The sequence below is a fragment of the Falco rusticolus genome, chromosome 4, assembly GCF_015220075.1.
Source record: "Falco rusticolus isolate bFalRus1 chromosome 4, bFalRus1.pri, whole genome shotgun sequence".
In the NCBI taxonomy this organism is placed as follows: Eukaryota; Metazoa; Chordata; class Aves; order Falconiformes; family Falconidae; genus Falco; species Falco rusticolus.
This window is the reverse complement of record NC_051190.1, coordinates 29,845,294-29,864,571: the sequence shown is the minus strand read 5'-3', so window position 1 is coordinate 29,864,571 and position 19,278 is coordinate 29,845,294. Positions and strand designations below refer to the sequence as shown.

Genomic DNA, 19,278 nt, shown 5'->3' with positions numbered 1-19,278 from the left:
CAACAAGCTATACTAATGCAAGGAGCAGGCTCTTCACCATGCAGCATTTCCAGAACACTATCTGTTACGGCAGGCATAATTTAACCGCTGCAATTTATTTCAAGTGTCCGCTTAGAGGAAAAGAAACACATAGTTAATTCATAGGCAAGTGACTCGTGTCCTATTACAAATATCCCCCAAACTCCCACACTTCAAAACACCTAGAGACTTGGGGAATCGATAGAAAGGGTCTTTAAAACATTTTCCAGAGTCTTCCCACATCCAAGGCTTCAGAGGCTCTTAGTATTTGAAGTATTAATGGAAGTGTTCCATACAATTCCCTGTGCACAGATCTAAAAATAGCTATGGACACAGTAGTAATTTTTTGCCTATATTTGCAGGCCCCTTATTTCCCTCTCAGGAACCACTACTTCCCATTAATGCTGATAATTTTTTTTTTAAATAGGAACTATTACAACATTAGAAATGCTTTCAACAGTGTAGTGAACATCAATAATAATTAAAATTGAATTGATACTCCAGTGATGGATCATGAATATATTCTGCATATTAAGAATAACTGCATTGTAACAGATGACTTTTGCAGCCTCCTTGGATGTCCATACCCTTTTCTGTATCAAGAAGGGTGGGTATCTGTAAGTACAAGCCAGAAGCTACTCTGGCTGCATGTGAGTAACTTCCCACAGTTGCCTTAACTGCGAATAGGCTTTGGAATTCACAGTAAATAGCCTCATCAATCCTGAAGAGATGAGAATATGATTTGTACCATAGGAGAAGTTCAGGAGTTCTTGAAATACATAGTTACAGGCTAGAAAGACTTGGTATTTTGAAGGGAAGCAGTAAGAATCATTCAAATAAAGATACTGCTTTGTCTAAGATTAGTCAGGATAGTGATTTAAAAACAAAACTAAAAAACATTGTGCATGTTTAAAAAACCTGATAAAACAACATCAATTTTGATTTACGAATTGGTGAAGCCAGATGACAGACTTCTCAGATCTGCTCAGTTAGCCTAAACTCTGTAACAGAGCTAGTGTACAATACATATCTTTTCTGACCATGACAAAAGTGTAATTTTCTTGCCTGACAAGCCCTGTTTGTCCCATCTTCACCCACAACAACATGAAGCACACCAAGTTGCAAGAAGTCAAAGTACCATCTAACCTCACTTCAGTTTGATTGTTCTGGACACATTAAAACAAAAGTGAAGGTGCATTCTCCCACTACAGACCTGGGAGGAAAGGGGGGGGGGAAGGGCAAAACCACCCAACAAAACAGAACGCACCTGACCAAAGCAATTCCTGCATTGGCCTTAGTCTCCATGGTTTGTGACATAAAAAGAAACATCATTTACAGATGTAAAAAAGCTCGCAGATACATGCACCTGAATTACCAAATATACCCAAATCCTTGTTATTAGGCTCGAACTGAAGATGCTTCCACCCTTTCAGCAAAATCATGTTTGAAATCCCTTGGAGAGTCCTTTCTCCAAGAAGCCATTCGAAATAGAATTTGTCTCCACCTGCTGGCAACAAAGAATTAACATCCAGTTGCCCAAACTACCACAGGCAACCTCAAAAGAACAAATGTTACAGGACATTGAGACACGTAAGTGCATTCCTTTCTAACATAAAGACAAAAAATGGGGTAGGATAATGAGGGCAAGGGAGAAGAGAGAAAAATCACATACTGATTACAAAAGAATTCCTATTCTAGTAGTTAAAATTGAGGACAGAGATGTGACAATGTAACCAACATACAATGAAGCTTTTGTCCCCAAACTACTTGGCTTGCATACAAGTAACAGAGGAACTTGGGTCGGTGGGAACAGGCTGGGGCAGGGGAAGAGAGAGAGGCTGATGTTTGTGAAAAGAAAGTGAAATTGGTTAGTCTGCTTTAAGAAAGACAGTGAAGAAAAAAAGCACCCTGCTATTGTAGAATCCACCCCCTCACTTCTGAAATGCTCAAAGACCCAGACAGGGATTTACAACCAGCACTTCTAGGCCCTGAACATGAAGCAGAAAACACTCAAATGCCCAGAGGCAGCTTCCGTGGTCCCGAGAAGCAGCTTTCAGATTGTATAGGGTTATGGTCAGAGCCATTTTCTTTCAGCAAGTTTGTTACTGCTGAGTCAATCATTAAGCTTAGCATTACAGGCCATAGGAAGACACCTGTACACTGCAATTTTCAGCTCTAGTTAACCAACATTTTTTATTTTTAAACAAAGTCACACAACTTCCTGGAGAAATATACAGAGGTCAAAAGCAGACCAATATAATCTTACAGCTTAGAAGCCAAAATAATAACAATAATAAAAAAAGAGGTGGTGTTCAGTTGACTGTAAGACTAGGGTGACCAAAAAAACCCCTTGCTCAGCACTTGTATTTATTTCAAACACTGTTGAGAAGTATTCAGAAAGATCATAGTAATGTAAAGCTTCAAAGTTTTGGCGATGATTTAAAAACTATTATAATGATTATAAATTGTATTCAAACCAAGCATATTCCATTTAATAGCTGACTGACTTAGTAAGAAAGGGAGTGCTGATGCAGAGGTTTTCTTTAGCCTTAGTTAAAATCAGTTCAGAAAAGATTTATTTTCTCAGAGTCTGCTATATCTGGCTTCTATTTATTTACATTAATCTATATCCAGCAAGGGTTTAAACTAAATGAAGGTATGGGTTTATACATATCATATGCAATTATAAATAAGGCAGCTCCTTAAACTACCTGCTTTCTTTCAAGTTTTGCAGTTTTTAACTTTTTTTTTTTTTAAAAAAAAACAACCAAGGAATTATACTGCTGCTAATCCCTGTGTACTCAGAGAATCAGACTTCTGCTGAACCTAGAAACAAGGCATGGAAACTTGAACTTGTTCAGGTTAATGTGTTAATAATTTCTTTAGTGATCAATCCAGAAGTAGCATTTGTATGCTTGAGAACAATCTACTACATTTAAAAAAAACTTCTATGCAGCAAGCGCTTTTTGTTTGTAATTGAGGTACTTCGTAAACTCCTGGTAATGCAGCCTACACAGTAAAATAACAGCACCCAGGATTTTCAAGTTGTTAGTGCCACAGATAGAGATGAACTGGGACCAAGTTACATAGTACTTATATAACACACCGCATCGCTGCACTACTATTAACAGTTCTGGTGACTGCAGCAGTTCCAGTTGCCCCAGTAACATCTGAACAGGTTGTATGAATGCCATCCAAAAAGACGCATGACAGACATACACCATGATGCTGAAGATGACAGCATATTAAGGATCACTTGCGTGCCTGTGGGCTCGGTTTTTGTGGGGCTTTTTTATTTTTTGGTATTTCCTGTTTAATCCTCAGAGCCAGAGAATGCAGAGGTAGGTCTACCAGTCTTGGAATGCTATTTATTCAAGATGGACTTCTTTTTTCCCCCATTTGATGCAATTTCATTGCTAACCAGTACAGGAATGAACCTCCCACATAATCCCAATCTGAATCTCCACCTAGAAACAAGACCAATGCTTGATCATAGCATTTCCCAGAACTAAAAAAAAATTCTTAACAGGCTGTCGATGCAATTATTGCTTATTATACTGGATTCTCTTAGTAGTTGTCTCATGTTAAATTCAAGTTCCCTGTGGCCTCAGCCATCTTTTTATTCCACATTTGAACAGTGCTTAGAACAGCGAAGTCTTAGTCTGTGCCTACAGATGCTAGGAATTATGGAACAATTAACCTGTCTTCTCTCCCCCCTGTATATCACCCTCCTCACCCCCCAATCCTCAGTGCTGTTAACACAGAAACCGTTACATTTTTAGCCTAAGGAAATGAGATTTATACAACCATCCTGTGACAGTTTTACCTAGCCATTTTATTTATTCTTTAGTCATTTACCAGTCTCAAGATACTTCAGAGACAGATTTCAAAGATATGCAACAAAAAGACTCAAATAGGCATCTTAACAGTGGAGACAGATGAGCATCTACGGGCTGCAACATGAGTTTAACTAGTATTAGACACTGGGAAACCCACACAGAGGAGCAGCATGAGGAAGCAAACGCGAATTTCACTACTGAATTTCTCTAGTTTTCCTTCAGCTGTATTACATTCCTCTGTAAGGTTCTAAGGGAGACTATACAAAGCCGTATATCAGATATATATAGATATATCATCTACCTAACTCCTCCAATTAAACACTGGTAACATATCCAGGCATGAAGAATTTTAACTTTTTTTTTGAGTTTGTTTTTGTTTTTTAAGAAAAGCTAAATGCAGTTTGGGGGCAGAACACGCAAAACAGACTTCTACCTGCAGACTTAAGCATAATTAAACGTATCTCTGTGATTTTAACATATTATTAGAACAATTAGGAAATCTTCCCATGTCATTTTACAAGAACTACTAACCATGGTACTAGATTGCATGGATCAGTACCTTCTTTCACTGAACAGAGAAGAAAAAAGAGAAAGAAAACATCTCCATTTTGTACACAGGAAGAAAAAGGAGTGGATTATGAACAGCTGTTAGAAACATATCCCATACAAGAAGTGCAGCTATTTTGGCACAAGAGCACGAAAATGTAATAACAAGAAAGCAAGGAAGATAGCACATTTTTACGCTCACTGTCATCTTTCAGTTGCTTATCCAAGTTTCACTTGCAGATGTCAGGATGAAAAGAAACAGTCAAATAGCAGCAGCCGGAATGGGTGTTGCATTCACTTCAAAAGATCAGCATGCAGGAATAGTTTGCCAGTATCAATATAGTGCAAGCTGGCAGGACTGGAAAGTTACAAATTAAGTGTGCCTTCATCAGTGACCTACTATGAACAGACCTACTGAGCTGCTAAAATATTTTTAGTTCAACCAATTCCTGCCTTTTTTGGTTCCTCTTGCTCTTCCAGTTTATCCAGTCGAGCACTTTTCCACTCCCTCTTACTGCCATGTAGTTTTTCAAGTTTGGCTCCAATTACCACTTGTTTCTGCTGCTGAAGTGCTCAGATTTACAGCGTTAACAACAAACGGCTCCTATGATAGCTAAATCTTGCACGCAGCAAGCAATCTTTCAACTGAGGAGAGATTTATACAGCAGGGAACTTTTTCTCCTCCCACCATGAAGATGGATGTACTCACCAGCTGATACTCGCTCCGACGGCTGAAGGCTTCCTTGATTCCTGAATCCCTCCACAGCGCACCCAGTGCTGGTACATAGAGCTGGAAGGTGGCAGGCTCTATGGGCATTCCAGCTTTGTTTTCAAAAGCCATCAAAAACATCCCATGTTTCTCATTCTCGGTGTACTGCCAAGGGATCCCCAGTTTGTCCCGTGCATCAACCAGAACCCTGCAGCCCTAAAGAATGATTCAGATAAGAAAGTCAGTGATAAAAAGATTAAAATGTAAAAGGTAAAAGAACAAGGACTCAGAGGTACTTGAAGCTTCTTTTTTTTTTTTGGGGGGTGTGTGTGTGTTGGTTTGTTTGTTTGGTTGGTTTTTTTATATATAATATTCTGCTGAGACAGGAAAGAAACATAAACATTGTTTATTGTAACATCTCCAGCAGAAATAAGATAGAAACAGCTTGCTTGTGTAAGCAGCTTAGCCATAATATATTTCTCCAGGTGGAAAAAAATTCTTGCAGCAACAGCTAGTTGTGACAAGCACTACTACCAACAGATAATCAAAGTAAACATCAAATGTGTACGAAAAGTATCTGAGAAATAATGTATGATCCTCATAGTTGTAGTTTTAAAAGTAACACCATGCCTGAAACCCGTATTCTTCCATCTTTTTTGTTCCCTTTGTGTTTTAGATACCAAAAAGAACATACTAGCTTTCTCAAGCATTAGATCAGAAGAGCACTAAAAAAAAAAACCCAAAAAAACCCCACCCTAAAAAAATAAAATAAAAAATACTATTGAAAGAATATATTCTGGTGAAGCAAATTACATTGAGCATCCAGAACTGAGGAAACTTGGTAACTTTCAGTGCTCTATGCATCCACCAATTAGTTAAATGTTTAGGTAAAAAAGATAGCAATAACAAACCAGTAAGATCCGAAAAACATGTTGCTGTAAAGCACGATTTTGACACAATATACATGGCTGCTATACAACACAGCTATCCAACTTTATAGATTCCTTGAAAATTTGCTGTACATGAGCATCTTCCATTGAGACATTTCCATTCAGATGGTTACCTCCAGCAGGAAAGCCCAGCGGCAAGAGGACTGAAGGCACTGCATAGATTTCAAGCTATTAAGCTCAGTAAAGCAGGTGCTGTTTTCCATCAGCATCAGCTTACTTTTTGAACTAGCCACACATTTGCTAAGAAGTCACGACAAGTAGGTTTTGGTACTCAATATCTAGAAAAAAAATCTGGAAGTAAAGTCAACTAGTTCTCAAATTTAACTCAGGATTACTGACACTGCTTAATTTCACATTTTGCAGGTTTTATGGAAACTTAATTTCACAGGCAACAAGCCAAACACATGAGATTAAGTAACTCTGAAACCTCAGTCTTGAATCTAACTATACCTATATTAAATAATTTCAACTGGCCAATAGTTATTTCCCAAGAGTAAGTACCATTATAATTATGGATAGACCTGTTAATGGTGGCTTAGTATCTTCAAGTATCATCTAATTCACAAGTAAAATCTGTGGGACATATTAAACTACTTCTCATTGTGTTGATCTTTTAGTTTTACAGTTTAAGCTAATTAATAGAAAAAAGAAAAATTGAAGTTCTGTTTCCATAGCTATTCACATGAACCTTAACATTATTGCACCGATTTTTTTTTTGCATACTTTTAAGCTATCAAGACTGCACATATGTTTTCTTAACACTTGAACCTTTCACCTCTCCAGACATTTAACAGCACCACACAAGAACAGTAACTTTCTCAATGGAAATTAAGATTGGAGAGGGAAGTGAGAGGCAACTTCGTGCGAGTGCTGCAGAAGAGGAACTCAAAGTGAAGCATTGCTGTTGTCACTATGCAACAGCGTTCCTGAAGTGCAGTTTCCAAAAATGTAAATATTTATGATTCTCTAGTGATTGTTACTTTCTTTTTATAAAGTAGAGAATATATCTCCACAATACCATGACAAGACTAAAATTAAATATAGCTGTACAAACTGCTGCTTTTAATTCCAGACATAACTATTTAGTAACTGTCACATAGACCAAAAGCCAACTGTAATTCCTAGTTACAGAGTTTATCCCTTTATTAACAGAAGTCTTTAGATCTGCATTATTTGAACAGTGTTAACAAATGTAAGCATGGAGGAAAAAAAAACACTTACAAGGTTCTGCCTCTGAACTGCAGATGCCCGCACGACGTCTCACAACCTCAGGCACTTTTGCAAACCCATCACTTGCACAAAACACCATCCTGGCCGCCATTCAAAGGCAGTGTCAGCTCCCCCCTACCCCCAGATGAGAACTTTGGAGATTTCTCCAAAGCATTGTGGTAACCCAGACCAGTGGGACACTGCTATTTCTAGGCATTTAGCACCAGGTTTGTTTCTGTTCAGTGAGACAAAGTGTTTATGAACAGAAATGGTTAAGCAGTGCTGTATGTCAGAGGTTGATCACCATCTTCCCACAGCGACTGACAGAGCTCCCAGCCCACAGAGGCCAGCTCTGACCTTTCACCTGCTTGGGCTCCAGCTCCCTGCAACCATCTCCCCCAGCTGCTCAGCTTGGCTTTTCTACCTTACAGCTTTCGGACTGATTTAACTCTTACCCATCTCACAGCTATCGCAGTCCCTTCAGGGCATCTCAAAAGGAAGGACCATAAGATCACACAATTCCAGTTCAGAGACAGTGGCACTGGGACCTCAGCCTCGGTGCCTTTCCCCACATTGTTGCTCTGCCTTTTCCTGCTGCCAGTGAAGATACGGAAGATCCCGAGAGACAGTTCTTAAGGAAAGTTTCATCAATTGTTCGGAGAAACCCACAGAACAGAGTTTCAATCAAGGGTGCAGAGACTGCTCCAGTCCCAGAATAGTCACTTATATGCTGGCTGCTGCTCCTTGGAAATGAGAGTTTGAATGTCCCTGGGGCAAGACAGGGAACCAAACTCTGGCCTCACAGACCCTATGTGAGTGCATTAACTACCGCAGGCTCATGGGCAGCTTGTAGCATCAGCACCTTCCTCTGACCGTGTAAGAAACAGAAATGGTTGCCACCAAATCACATACAGAGCTTGATCTGGGACTGAGTGGCAGGTTCCAATGTAGAGACCAGTGGTGCTAGCACTGACAGAACAGACGTCTATAGACACACACAGAAGGTCAATTTTAAACACTGAATGAAGAACACAAAAAATAAGAAAGGGGTTAGCAAGAATGCTGTCCTAAACAGACCCACAGGAACAGCACCTCTCAAAATCAGAATCTGTAGAACACACCAGATTTGCGATATACATGAGGAGTAAAAGCAAAACAGCTAGCATTTCTTCCACCCAAGTCTTAGCAGTTAAAAGTTTTTGTGACTCAGCAAGATGTCCAGTAAAGTGAATCTAAACTTAACATTTCTCCATCTCTGCCAAACAGTTCCATAAATGCTACAAGCAGATGTCAGAAAGATGAGGATAAGCAGAGAACTTGCCAAATTTAGATCCCATGTTTTGCTATTCTCGCATTTCAGAGTTACTGGTTACACAATTTTTTGCAGCCACAACGAACATTTGATAATCCTTGCCCGACTAACCTGCAGAACAAATTACCACAGGAAAGGTCTTCTCTTTCCAGAAAGACATTCAGAACACTTTCCATACCTCTTTGCTCCAAAAAGACCATCATGTGAGACGCCACAGTCACTTTTATCTATCTATATAGTTAAATCTGCTTGCAAGTTTATACATACTGTTGAAGCCCTGAAGTAAATATTTCATTTAGAAGGTTAAATTTAATTAAAATTCCTAGAATTTCCATTTATTATAGAATGAATGGAATAGTTCAATATATTTAATAAAGCACATTTATCAAAACTGAACTTGGATACAGACACCACTGCTACCAATAAGAAAAAAAAACAGCAAACAAGTCTTATTACAGGTACAACAGTCCCTCCCAAGCACTAACTATGAAGTTAACACCAGACTTTCAATTGTGGTGCTCATTTCACAGGAAACCTTCCCAACAGTGATATGACAGCTTTTCTACTACCATAAAAAAAAAAGTCAATTCACTCTTTCATTCAGAAGACTGAATACTGTCAATTACCATTCCGTTTTCAAATTTGGCATATACAAAAAAACCCTGTGACAACAACTTTTGATATGAACTGTTCAGAAATTTATTTCAACAGATCTAAATCTTTTGTGCTGCAAGCAAAGCAGTACCCAGAATAAGTGAAGAGGAAAAGAATTAAATTCCACAGATAACAGTAGTGTCAGGCATTAGAAGATGGCAAAACAGCAGCATACTGGAAGCACCAGTCAGGGAGGAAAAAATAGGAAGTTCTCTGTTCCATTCCTTTCCTAATAATTTTTAACATAATCAAGTCACTGTATAAAACCCCAGCATGCACAAAACCTGAATGGAAATAGGGTAGAACAAAAAAAGGCATTACAAGTGTGTCATGTGTGATCTAACTCATGAAAGACCACAGGTCACACAGAAGAAAACACTATATGGATCTAGAAGTCCACAGTTTTGAAATAAAGTAACGATATACCCAAAATATGCAAAACTACAAACCACTTGCAGAAAGCGAGTAGACAAAAGACTATTCTTTCCTTGCCCCTTGCTACACAAGTACAAGTGGTATAGCAGCACAGTTATTAAACAGAAGATTAAACTAAAAGAAGGGGTTTTCCTATACACCCCCAGTCAGACAAACTCATTTACGTCAGATGTTGGCCAAAAGTATAAAGCATGGACTCAAAAAGCAACTAAGACAAATTGGTGGAAGAGAGGTTCAAAGAGGACTATTCGATTACATTCCAGATGCAACTCCTGGCTCAAGAAGTTTCCGAAACCAAAGGCTGCCAATAACTGGAAGAGTATACCAAAGTATCACATTGCCTGTTCTTGTACCCGTTTTTGGTTGTGGGATTTTTTTTTTTTTTTGTCAGAGACAAAGCGCTAAATCCTTGGCCTGACAGAGCCCAGCTGTTAGGTACTAAGCAGACTGTTTGCTACTCACCAGCAGGATGAAGGTTTTATGAGCATTTGCACAAATGCTCATTACTGGGACTGGCTCAAATATATTTTTTCTCCTTTACTTTTGAAAGTGTTCTAGCTTTTAAAAAAATTCAGACTGTCTTGTATTTTTAAGTAATAATTAAATGATTTTGTGAGAATTATTAGAAAGGTTATGACCAGCTACTGTCACTTGAAGCCAGTGATGCTTGCCAGTACATGAAAAAAAGTGTTGTAGTATTTAAAAAGCAGCTTGATTTAAGAATATCTTACATCAGCAGTTACACTACTACATAACAACAACAAAAAAAATCATTCATGTTTTAAATTATTCACGTACTCCAGTGCTTGAAATATTAGTTATCCTTAAAATCTCACACCTTTCGCCAGATGGACCAACTCAAGAGGCCAAGTGAACTCACCACAGTTAAGCACCACACACACAATGGATTGGGGGGCACTCATTCAGGAGCAAGGACAGGTTCTTCCATATGCAAATCAACAGTCAAGCGATCAGAAGTTTTGATTATTCTAGCCAAGTGCCTAGAGAGAACTTGTAAAACTATCTAGAGTTTGTATACAAATAGAAAAAGTATCTGGTGCATTTTCTTGGAAGAAAGAATAATTTTAAGGAACTACTAGTATGAGATCACAGATGACAAAGTAACTGTTAGAAATGAAATACTGTAGCAGCTACTTTATAAGCTTTTACCACTAATACACTGTGCAACCTCATACAAAAGCCCTAGATCTCCAGCATCCACATATCACTTACGGAAATCATTGCTGTGGGAGAAGCGCTGATCACTGATGAATACTTGATCAGGGGACTCCAAGTCACAGCTAATAGACAATACTGTCTTCTCCTATGGCTGTAAACTAACATGCACACTGCAGGCAACAGGGAGATTCAAATGTGTTTCCTACCGTGTGTTTTAACTCATTGTTGTTGACAAGCAACTGGCAAAGCCTGGGGATCACAATTCGCAAGACCAATATAAACCTGAGCTAACGCCAAAAGGAACATTCTCATCTTAGCAAGATATTTCTAATGCACCCTTTGAGCCAGTGGAACAGTACAATGTGATGCAACTATATGAACACTGGTACAGCTGTACCAAAAAACTACATCTCCATGATCACTGGTGCCAATACAAGAAAAACCTGAATCCCATTGATAGGACTGGACTTCTCAGCAGTAAAGCCTACTGGCAAGTAAAGAAAGATGATAAAATGTAACCTACATGTATTTTTAGAAAATATCTGAACCTTCTAAAGACAACATTCTCAAATACAATTTTTAAAAATAAAGCTGTCAGTGTTTGCAAATATAGCTGTAAGCACTTTTTTTGAATTGGTTTGGAACACTGGAAAGAAGGTGACCTACTACTAACAAACTAATAGCAAGATGATCAGATTTTTAGAGCGCACTATTGTAAAAGCATTAATGGTGTTTTTATTTGATTTATGTCCTTGGAATGTTATTGCCAAGCAGCAGCCAAGAACCCAATGTCATTAAGGATAAGGTTTCGAATTACAGAGCAATCAGCCTAACAATTACGCACCATCAAAAGGGGCATCTGTCCTGGTAGTGTAGATTCACAATCTCTTGTCTGATAGGTTTGTCATTTGTCTGAGCCCACAATGTGATCCAGTGAGCAAACGTCACCAAAATAATTTATATGAAAAGTGGTTTCCACCACCTATATTAGCTTGCTGTAAGGTGAGATAGACACAAGGGTAGGGGTGGGAGCAGCACCAGTTCGCCCAGTCAGGCAACAGAAAGCCTCACCAGTTATGTACATATTTTCACCATTCACATATTCCAGTACCACCCAGGTGAGAGCACGGTAAGCACTAAAGATGACCTACCTTCCAGCCCAACATACAAATAAAAATGGGAACAAAGGGGAAGTGTCATTTACTTAGTCCACACGATCACAAACATTAAGAAACATTTGGATTAGCCACTGAATCTCTGAACTGGGAGCAGCAGCAATGTCTGCTTGCCTGGAAACTCTGAAGAGAATCCTTGTTTTTGACTGAATCCAGCAAAACGACAAATGCAGCAGAAGAAAAATACTGTCACTGCAAGCTTTACTTGCAACTAGGCACAAAGTAGAGATGATGCCCTTAAAAGGTGAGAACTGGTGCTGGACTTTGAAAAAAGTTCCAAGTTAATGCTTTCAGAATTACATTACTTGGTTTCTCCCTTTCCTGAGACCATCACACTAGTATTTAGTTCATGATTAGTTCATGCTTTCAATAGAACAGAAGCAGGATCTGCAGTTCCAGAAGTACCCCCACCAGGCTTTGCAAGACCCTGTCACGCTGCCCTCACAAACACACTGCCACAGTACCCAGCAGACCTGCTCAGACAGAAGGGAAGGGTAGAGAGGGAGGGGCCTTCAACCTGACCCCCGCAAGGGTGAAGAAAACCCATGCAAGTGAAGGAAACTCATTTGGAAACTCTACAGTCTCCAATTCCTTCTTCTCTTGTTTTCATTTGTATTGAACATACTTTTTCAAACAATGTGTACTAGTTTGCCTTTGCTCTGAAGTTTTCTTGTAAACAGTTAGTAGCACAACTCGCTAATTTTTTTGCCAATACTGTTTCCAGGTTAATTATGAAAATCTATGTATTTTCAACTCACTGAATATAACGTAAGCTCCCAAATTTAGTCACTCAAGTGACTAAACTTTTGTCTGGAACACATCAAAGTATGTGTCTACAGTCTCCAGGGACTAAAACTTGTTCTGCAATACTAATGACTACATCACAAGAACACTGTGAGCTCCATTTTGGAACAACAGGGAATATTTATCACTTACTATTGACCATTACTCCTCTTCCACTATCCACCACTATGAAGGCAGATTGCTCTCTCCTGGTCCAACCAGATGACACCCCAAATTCAAAGAGACCACCAGAACTGATGGAATTTATATTTAAGACACAGAAAATTATCAACTGCAAGTCAGTAAGAGTTTCATTGGTTAAACAAACCTGTAACAGGAAGATCAAGAAGACTCATAAGGGCATTTTTTTTTTCTACGTAATTTTGTGAACATAATTTTTCATATTAAAATAACCACTACATGATAAAAGCACAGAGCAAAGATAGTCAGATTTAAATACCAGTTCTATCACAGAACTTTAGCACTTGTATGCTAAATTTAACAGAAAAATCGCCTTATTAGCCACAGTTCCTACAGAGTATTCTCCTTGTCATTCCTTTCAAAAGAAGCTGTCCCAGCGGAAATAAGATTGACACTGTCCTGGGACCAACTACTCCAGTACAGCTAGACCCCAACTCTGAAGTAACAGATTAAGTGCCACTATCGTCACCTCCTAATGGGTTACCAAATTCATTTGCCTGTAAACCCAAGGAAATGTAGAGTCAAATCAATTTAAAGAGTAACTAGCGTTCTAGAGTTTACATAACGGAAAGACGTATTCCCCCTTCATCTGCAGGCTACTAAAGGAATTATGCTTGCACTATAAATGACTAGGTAATTTGATCACTTAAAGCATAGCTCCTAGCTAAACTGAGGAATAGTCTTTTTTCCCACTTCCCAGAGATTGTATCTGTACCTGACTCAAACCTGCAAGTTGCAGATGAGTTTTCTTGTTTTGTTTTTCAACGATACAGGATACAACTACCTTACAGTCAGAGACCATAAACACAACATAAGCCCCTTCAGGGTATACAGAGTACCTGTAACAACGAAGCAGCAGCAGTCTAGGCTTAGTATTGGTTGCAGAAGTCCGAAGTTGTTCTTAAAATGGGACTTCAGCACAGGCTACTCATTTTGCCCACTTCACTGTCACTCATATTTAACTCATCAAGGAGAAATGCTCTTGGATATGCTCAAGGGTATTGCAACTGCACTCAAAAGTCCAAAAGATATATCCTCAGGGAGTTTTCATGTCCAAAATCTTTGGTTTTTTTCCCCCACTTAGAGCCCACAAACGAAGTTACACATCATTTCCTGAGTTGTCCTTTCCCTCGCAATTCCAGGCTTTTCAATTCCTTAGTCAACCATCACAATTCAGGCCACACGCAAGAAAACACTCACAGATGTATTGAAACCTTGAGCTGGCCTTCTAATTTTCAACATAGAAACTAACATTACCAAAAAACTCATTAGATTATACTTCAGGCTTTTAAAAGACAATTTTTTCCTCTCTTCAGATTGAAATCTCCCAAACAAGCTGGTGCAAGTACAACTCTGGTGCTTGTACATTAGTTATTTTCTTATGCAGCTAAACTGGGTTTTTTCAAGCAGCCATGGTATTCTCATAGTTGAAACAACAACAACAAAAATTTAGACAAGGAACATCAGAGCCACAATTCATCAAGCATCTAAGCTCTTTTAACTGTTATCAAAGGAAGCAAGTAGAGTAGCAAGACCAACCAATCTGTTTTGGAAGGTATTAACAAGATTCATTCAGCTACAGTTTGAAGGCATCAAAATGCTCATGTAACACTACCAGCCATTTCTTAGATTTGAAACAAGGTACACAGAAGTTTTCCAAGTTTCTCTGTATATCCCAAGAGTCACCTTAAAATTCATGCTGCAGCAGCTAGCCCTGTCCTATCCACTTTCCTTTTCCAGGTGGGTGTGCTAAAGTCGTGAAGCCTGTGTACTCATACCAGAACATTAACACTACTGCTTTTCAATTCAATCACCAAGAAGTTCCAAAAAGTTACTTTGAAACTTAGCCTCGATTAACAAGCAAAACCCTAGTTAACCGATGACTATTTACCTTAAACCAAAGCAAAACTAATGTATTTGAAGACCGTCCCACAAATGCCAGAAAAAGCTAGCAAGGCCCTGAACCATCACCTGTACTAAATGGAAAAGTAAATTCTGTATCATAGATTTATTTCGTTCCAGCATTTTGTTTCTAACCAGGATTTCCCCTAAGTGGGGGTGAGAAATGGAGAGAACAGAGTGAGGAAAGAACTCAGCATTGAGAAGATATTAGAAACACGAGAAGCTGAAAACTCAAAGTGGAAGCTGACAGTAACATTAATTCATACTTAGCACTGTTATTTTCAAAGAGGTTTCAGGTTCTGTTATCTGAATCTGTTTGTTCTTTCTCCGTAAGCTGTATAGACTGCCTAAATACTACTGCAATAAGTACTTCAGAAATATCAAGCACTATTGAGAGAGTAGGAAACCTCCTCCTGCAGAGCGAAGTTTAGTCATGGCTGGAAAACGAAAATTGACCATTTAATCCCAGAGATTTACACTGCATTTCTAACTCAGATCTCAGTGATGTAGAAGCTTAACAGAACCATTGTTTGACCATGCTGAGAACTGTGTGTAAAAGGGGCTAAGGTTGCTGCAGCTGTACTTTACGACGTCAAACAGATTTATATGCTATTCAATAGGATCATTATCACTTCACAATGTCCACATATCGTTATTATAAAAATTCATCCTATTCATCTTTTCTTGTAAGTTATGTGCATGGTGATCTCTGCTCCACTTAGTCTTAATGGGTGATCACTCTAGTCTGAACTTCCTGAAAAGCAAAAAGCACCTGTAGTCTAAACACTTTATTATACAAAGAACAGCAGTAAGGTTCACTTGACAATTTACGTCATTAAAGAAGCAAAATAAATTTACCTGAAACATTGTGTTTTGAAAGCCCTGTAGTTCTATCTTGGTATTTGATTTCATCTTCCTGATGATTATGGCAGAGTATCATGGTGTTATCAGGTTTCTTTCAGATGAGTAACATGCAAACAGAATATCTACTGCCTTCTCCCTACACTCCAGTCTCGGACCTCCTTCCCACCAGAAAACTCATTTAGTTCCCTTCGTTTGCTTTCCCTCCTTCTGCCTACTCTTCCCACAGCAACCACTCTCAAGCCATTCCCCAAAACCTACAGGTGAACAGTAAATTGTATTCTTATATGCTAGAGCCATCTCTGCGATCCGGAGGAATAAAAGAAGGAAGAGTCTCACATATGCTGTCCAAGTACCTAGAAGGGCAGCCTAACCTAACACTCCCAAAACATGATCTGCAAGGACAAAAGGGCTATCTGTTGAACCATGTTAACTCATTTGAAAAATACTTCCAAATTTTAGTTTAGGAGGCTTAAAAAGGTGTTCAACTGACAACAGTCCAAGAAGTGTTGTTAACTACCAGTCTTGAAGTCAGAACTGACTGCTACCTTGAGGACCTGGATTCCACTCTAAGTTCTACAAATGTGCCCAAAGCCATCCAGCAGACAAGTGTTTCAAGTGCATAACTCAGCCTCCCCTACTACAAGATGGAGACACTTTCCTTTCCAAAGCACACTAAAGTCCTACTGCTACAAGTTTTACACCTGCTGCATACATAAAAATATCACAACATTTTACTACAACTAGTATTGCTTAGACAACTTAAAGAGGAGTCTCAGATTTTTTTCCTTTTTCACAAACTGCTTACTTAAAAGCCTCTGCTACTATTTAAATCAGTAGCAGTAACAAATAAATCACTAGAGTACTAAAATAAGCATTAAGACCTCTACAATAAGACTTCTTATTTCTAGATGTATAGATATTTAAAAAACAAGAAAAGCAAAGCCACTTGTAACACTCTCTTTGCTTGCATAACTACAATGAAAGGTAAGTTTCTGAGCTTCAACTTTCTTGCAGTTAAATGGGATGCTGCAAACCTGAAAATGGATGAAAAAAAAGAAAATTAGCCAACAATTTTCCTGTTCACTAACAGAAGCAAAAGCTCATCATGATACACTGGCATTCTTGCAAGCCAATGACAAGGGTCACCGTATGCACGCACACAGCGTGCATATGCACAAAGTGCATGTAGAGCTTTTATTTAAAAACAAATCTAAAATTTCAGAGGTAACTTGTTATTCTTAACTTGCAGTTCCATTTCCTTTAATTTTCTATGAAATCTCACGGCGCCTCACAAATTCACACCCACGTAAGAACAGAGACATTCCTACAGGAAAATATAGGTGGGAAACTAGCAGGTTTTTAGAGCACGATTACGAAAACGAAGAGATATATATTCTTAAGCAAGCTTTTTATGCATCTTCAGGTATTTTCTGAAATACAATCACTTCTACCTGCACAGGGCATCAAAGCTTCTTTCCCAGAAAGAAACAGTTTTTGTCAAGGCTGATTTTCTTTAACTGTCTGTAGGCCAAAGGCACTGTGAGCTCTACCAGTAGCCTTTAGATTCTCCCATCACTAGAGAAATACACTACCAGCACTATAAAGCCTGCACACAGATTCAACAAAAACTTCTTACAAAGGCACTAAACCAAAGTTATTACCATTTCAGCGCTATTCTTGGTAACATCCCACACTACTCAACTCTAAGGGCCTATGCCCCTCCATTTCTAAAGATGTACAAGTAACAACCACTTGCAGTCACAACATCTGTAAGAAGATTAATTTCTCATCCTATATCAAAGGCACACGGCCGAGGCAAGGAAATCCCTCTGCGTATCTTCCAAATTTGAAGTTTCTCCCATTCCGACTTTGAGGATGCTCTCGTAATGTTTTTTTTCCAGAACGAAGGCCACACCTATATCCTCTTTCCTCTGAGTTTCCACAAAGCTCTTCTCAATCGCCTTCGCAGGGAAGTTTCCTTTGAGCTTTTTTTTTTTCAGCCAGGCCTTCTGACGGCCAGCGCTGGAACGGCAGGGAGCCTGGCCTCCCGCGGCCCGCCAGGCTGTCGCACAAAAGGTACACGCCTTCCCGAACACCTGCCCCGCGGAACCCCCTGCCCCGACCGGCCGGCGCATCCAAGGCGCGGCGCAGAAAGCCCGGGGGAGCGGCCGCCGCCGCCCCGGCCGAGCTCACATCCTTTTCCGACGGCGATTTTGGGCACGGCCCAAACTCCCACAACTGCGGGCTATGTCGGCGCCGGCCTCCATCCCCGGCCGCCCCGGCTGCTGCGGGCGAAGGCGACTGTAACCGCCGCTCCCCCCCACTCCCGGCCCGGGCCCCCGACCGCCCCTCACCTTGAGGATGTTCTCGTAGATGGTGGCCCGGAACTCCAGCAGCGCCTTCTGGTCGAACTCGCGGCCGTGGATGATCCGCATCTGCTTGAGGAAAGTGGACTTGCCGCTCTCACCGGCGCCCAGCAACAGGATCTTGACCAGGCGGCGCACGGCCCGCCGCTCCCGGGCCAGCATCGCGTCGATCTCCCGGCTCCGCCGCCGCGCCTCCCGCTCCGCATCGCGGCTCCGCTCCTTGCCCTCCCGCCGCGGCTGCTCCCCGGCGCGGCCCGTGGCCTCGGCCGGCAGCAGGCAGCGGCTCAGGGTGCGCACCACGCCGGACATGGCGGCTGCGGGACGGCAGGAGCGCTCACAACGCCGCGGAGACCCCAGCCAGCTCCGCCAGCATCGGGCGGAGGCCACCGAGACGCTGGGACCCGGGAGGAGGAGGAGCACCAGCCGCAGCCGGGGGCTAAGGGCCGGGACCGCCCATTCCCCTTCTCCCGGCTCGGCTGAGCGACGCTACGGAGGGAGGGGAGGAGGGGTGCGGCCGGGGGCGGCCAGCCGGCCGGGGGGAGGGGTGGCGGCGGCGGCGGGGCGCGGCTCGCAGGCCCTGCCCGGGGAGGGGGCACCGCCACCCCGCTCCTCTTCGAGCGCCGAGGGGGCGCCGGGGGGTCGGCGAGCGGCGGGAAGACGCTCCCGAGCTCTCGGCCCGGGTTCAGCCAGCGGCCGCCTCCGGTACCGCTGAGGCGCAGTGGGGCGGGGGAACGAGGAGCCCCCGGCCCCCTCAACCAGGGAGCGCCGCCACCGCCTGCCGAGGGAGGCGCCCGCCCGGCTCTCCCGCCCCGCTAATGCTGCATTTCATTGGGCGACAGGCGTGTCGGTCAACGCCTCCCTCTTCCAATTGGAGAAGCCGGCAGGCGGGGCGGGGGTAAGCGGGCAACAGAACTCAAGGCAAGGCAGGGCGGGGGCGGGACGAGCCCCAGCGGCCAGAGGGCGGCCCCGAGCGCGGGAGAGGGCGGGCCCGCCGCGCGGGGCGTGACGTCACGTAGCGTCGTGTCCCGAGCCGTTGGCGGGAGGTGGTCGCTGAGGCGGCGGCAGCGGTGGCGGGCGGGCGGTGCTGGTACTGAGGAAAAAACCGAGCCGGTGCGGGTTATTTCACACCGCAGCGC

General features: G+C 41.6%; 1 protein-coding gene across 2 annotated transcripts in view; it reads right to left on the bottom strand.

The window, feature by feature from the left end:
- The window catches only part of GNA12 (G protein subunit alpha 12), a 44,714-nt gene extending 25,770 nt beyond the window's left edge, over positions 1-18,944 (bottom strand). Inside the window, exons 1-2 of one of the 2 annotated variants that reach the window (XM_037385368.1) lie at positions 18,131-18,944; positions 5,113-5,328 (exon numbers count right to left, since the gene is read on the bottom strand). In XM_037385368.1, the coding sequence (XP_037241265.1) occupies positions 5,113-5,328; positions 18,131-18,451 (537 nt within the window). In that variant the 5' untranslated portion in view covers positions 18,452-18,944. Of the gene's footprint in view, positions 1-5,112; positions 5,329-15,770; positions 16,436-18,130 lie in introns of those variants that run through there. The other variant, XM_037385369.1, reaches the window with a different exon arrangement.
- Positions 18,945-19,278: the final 334 nt, after the last annotated feature.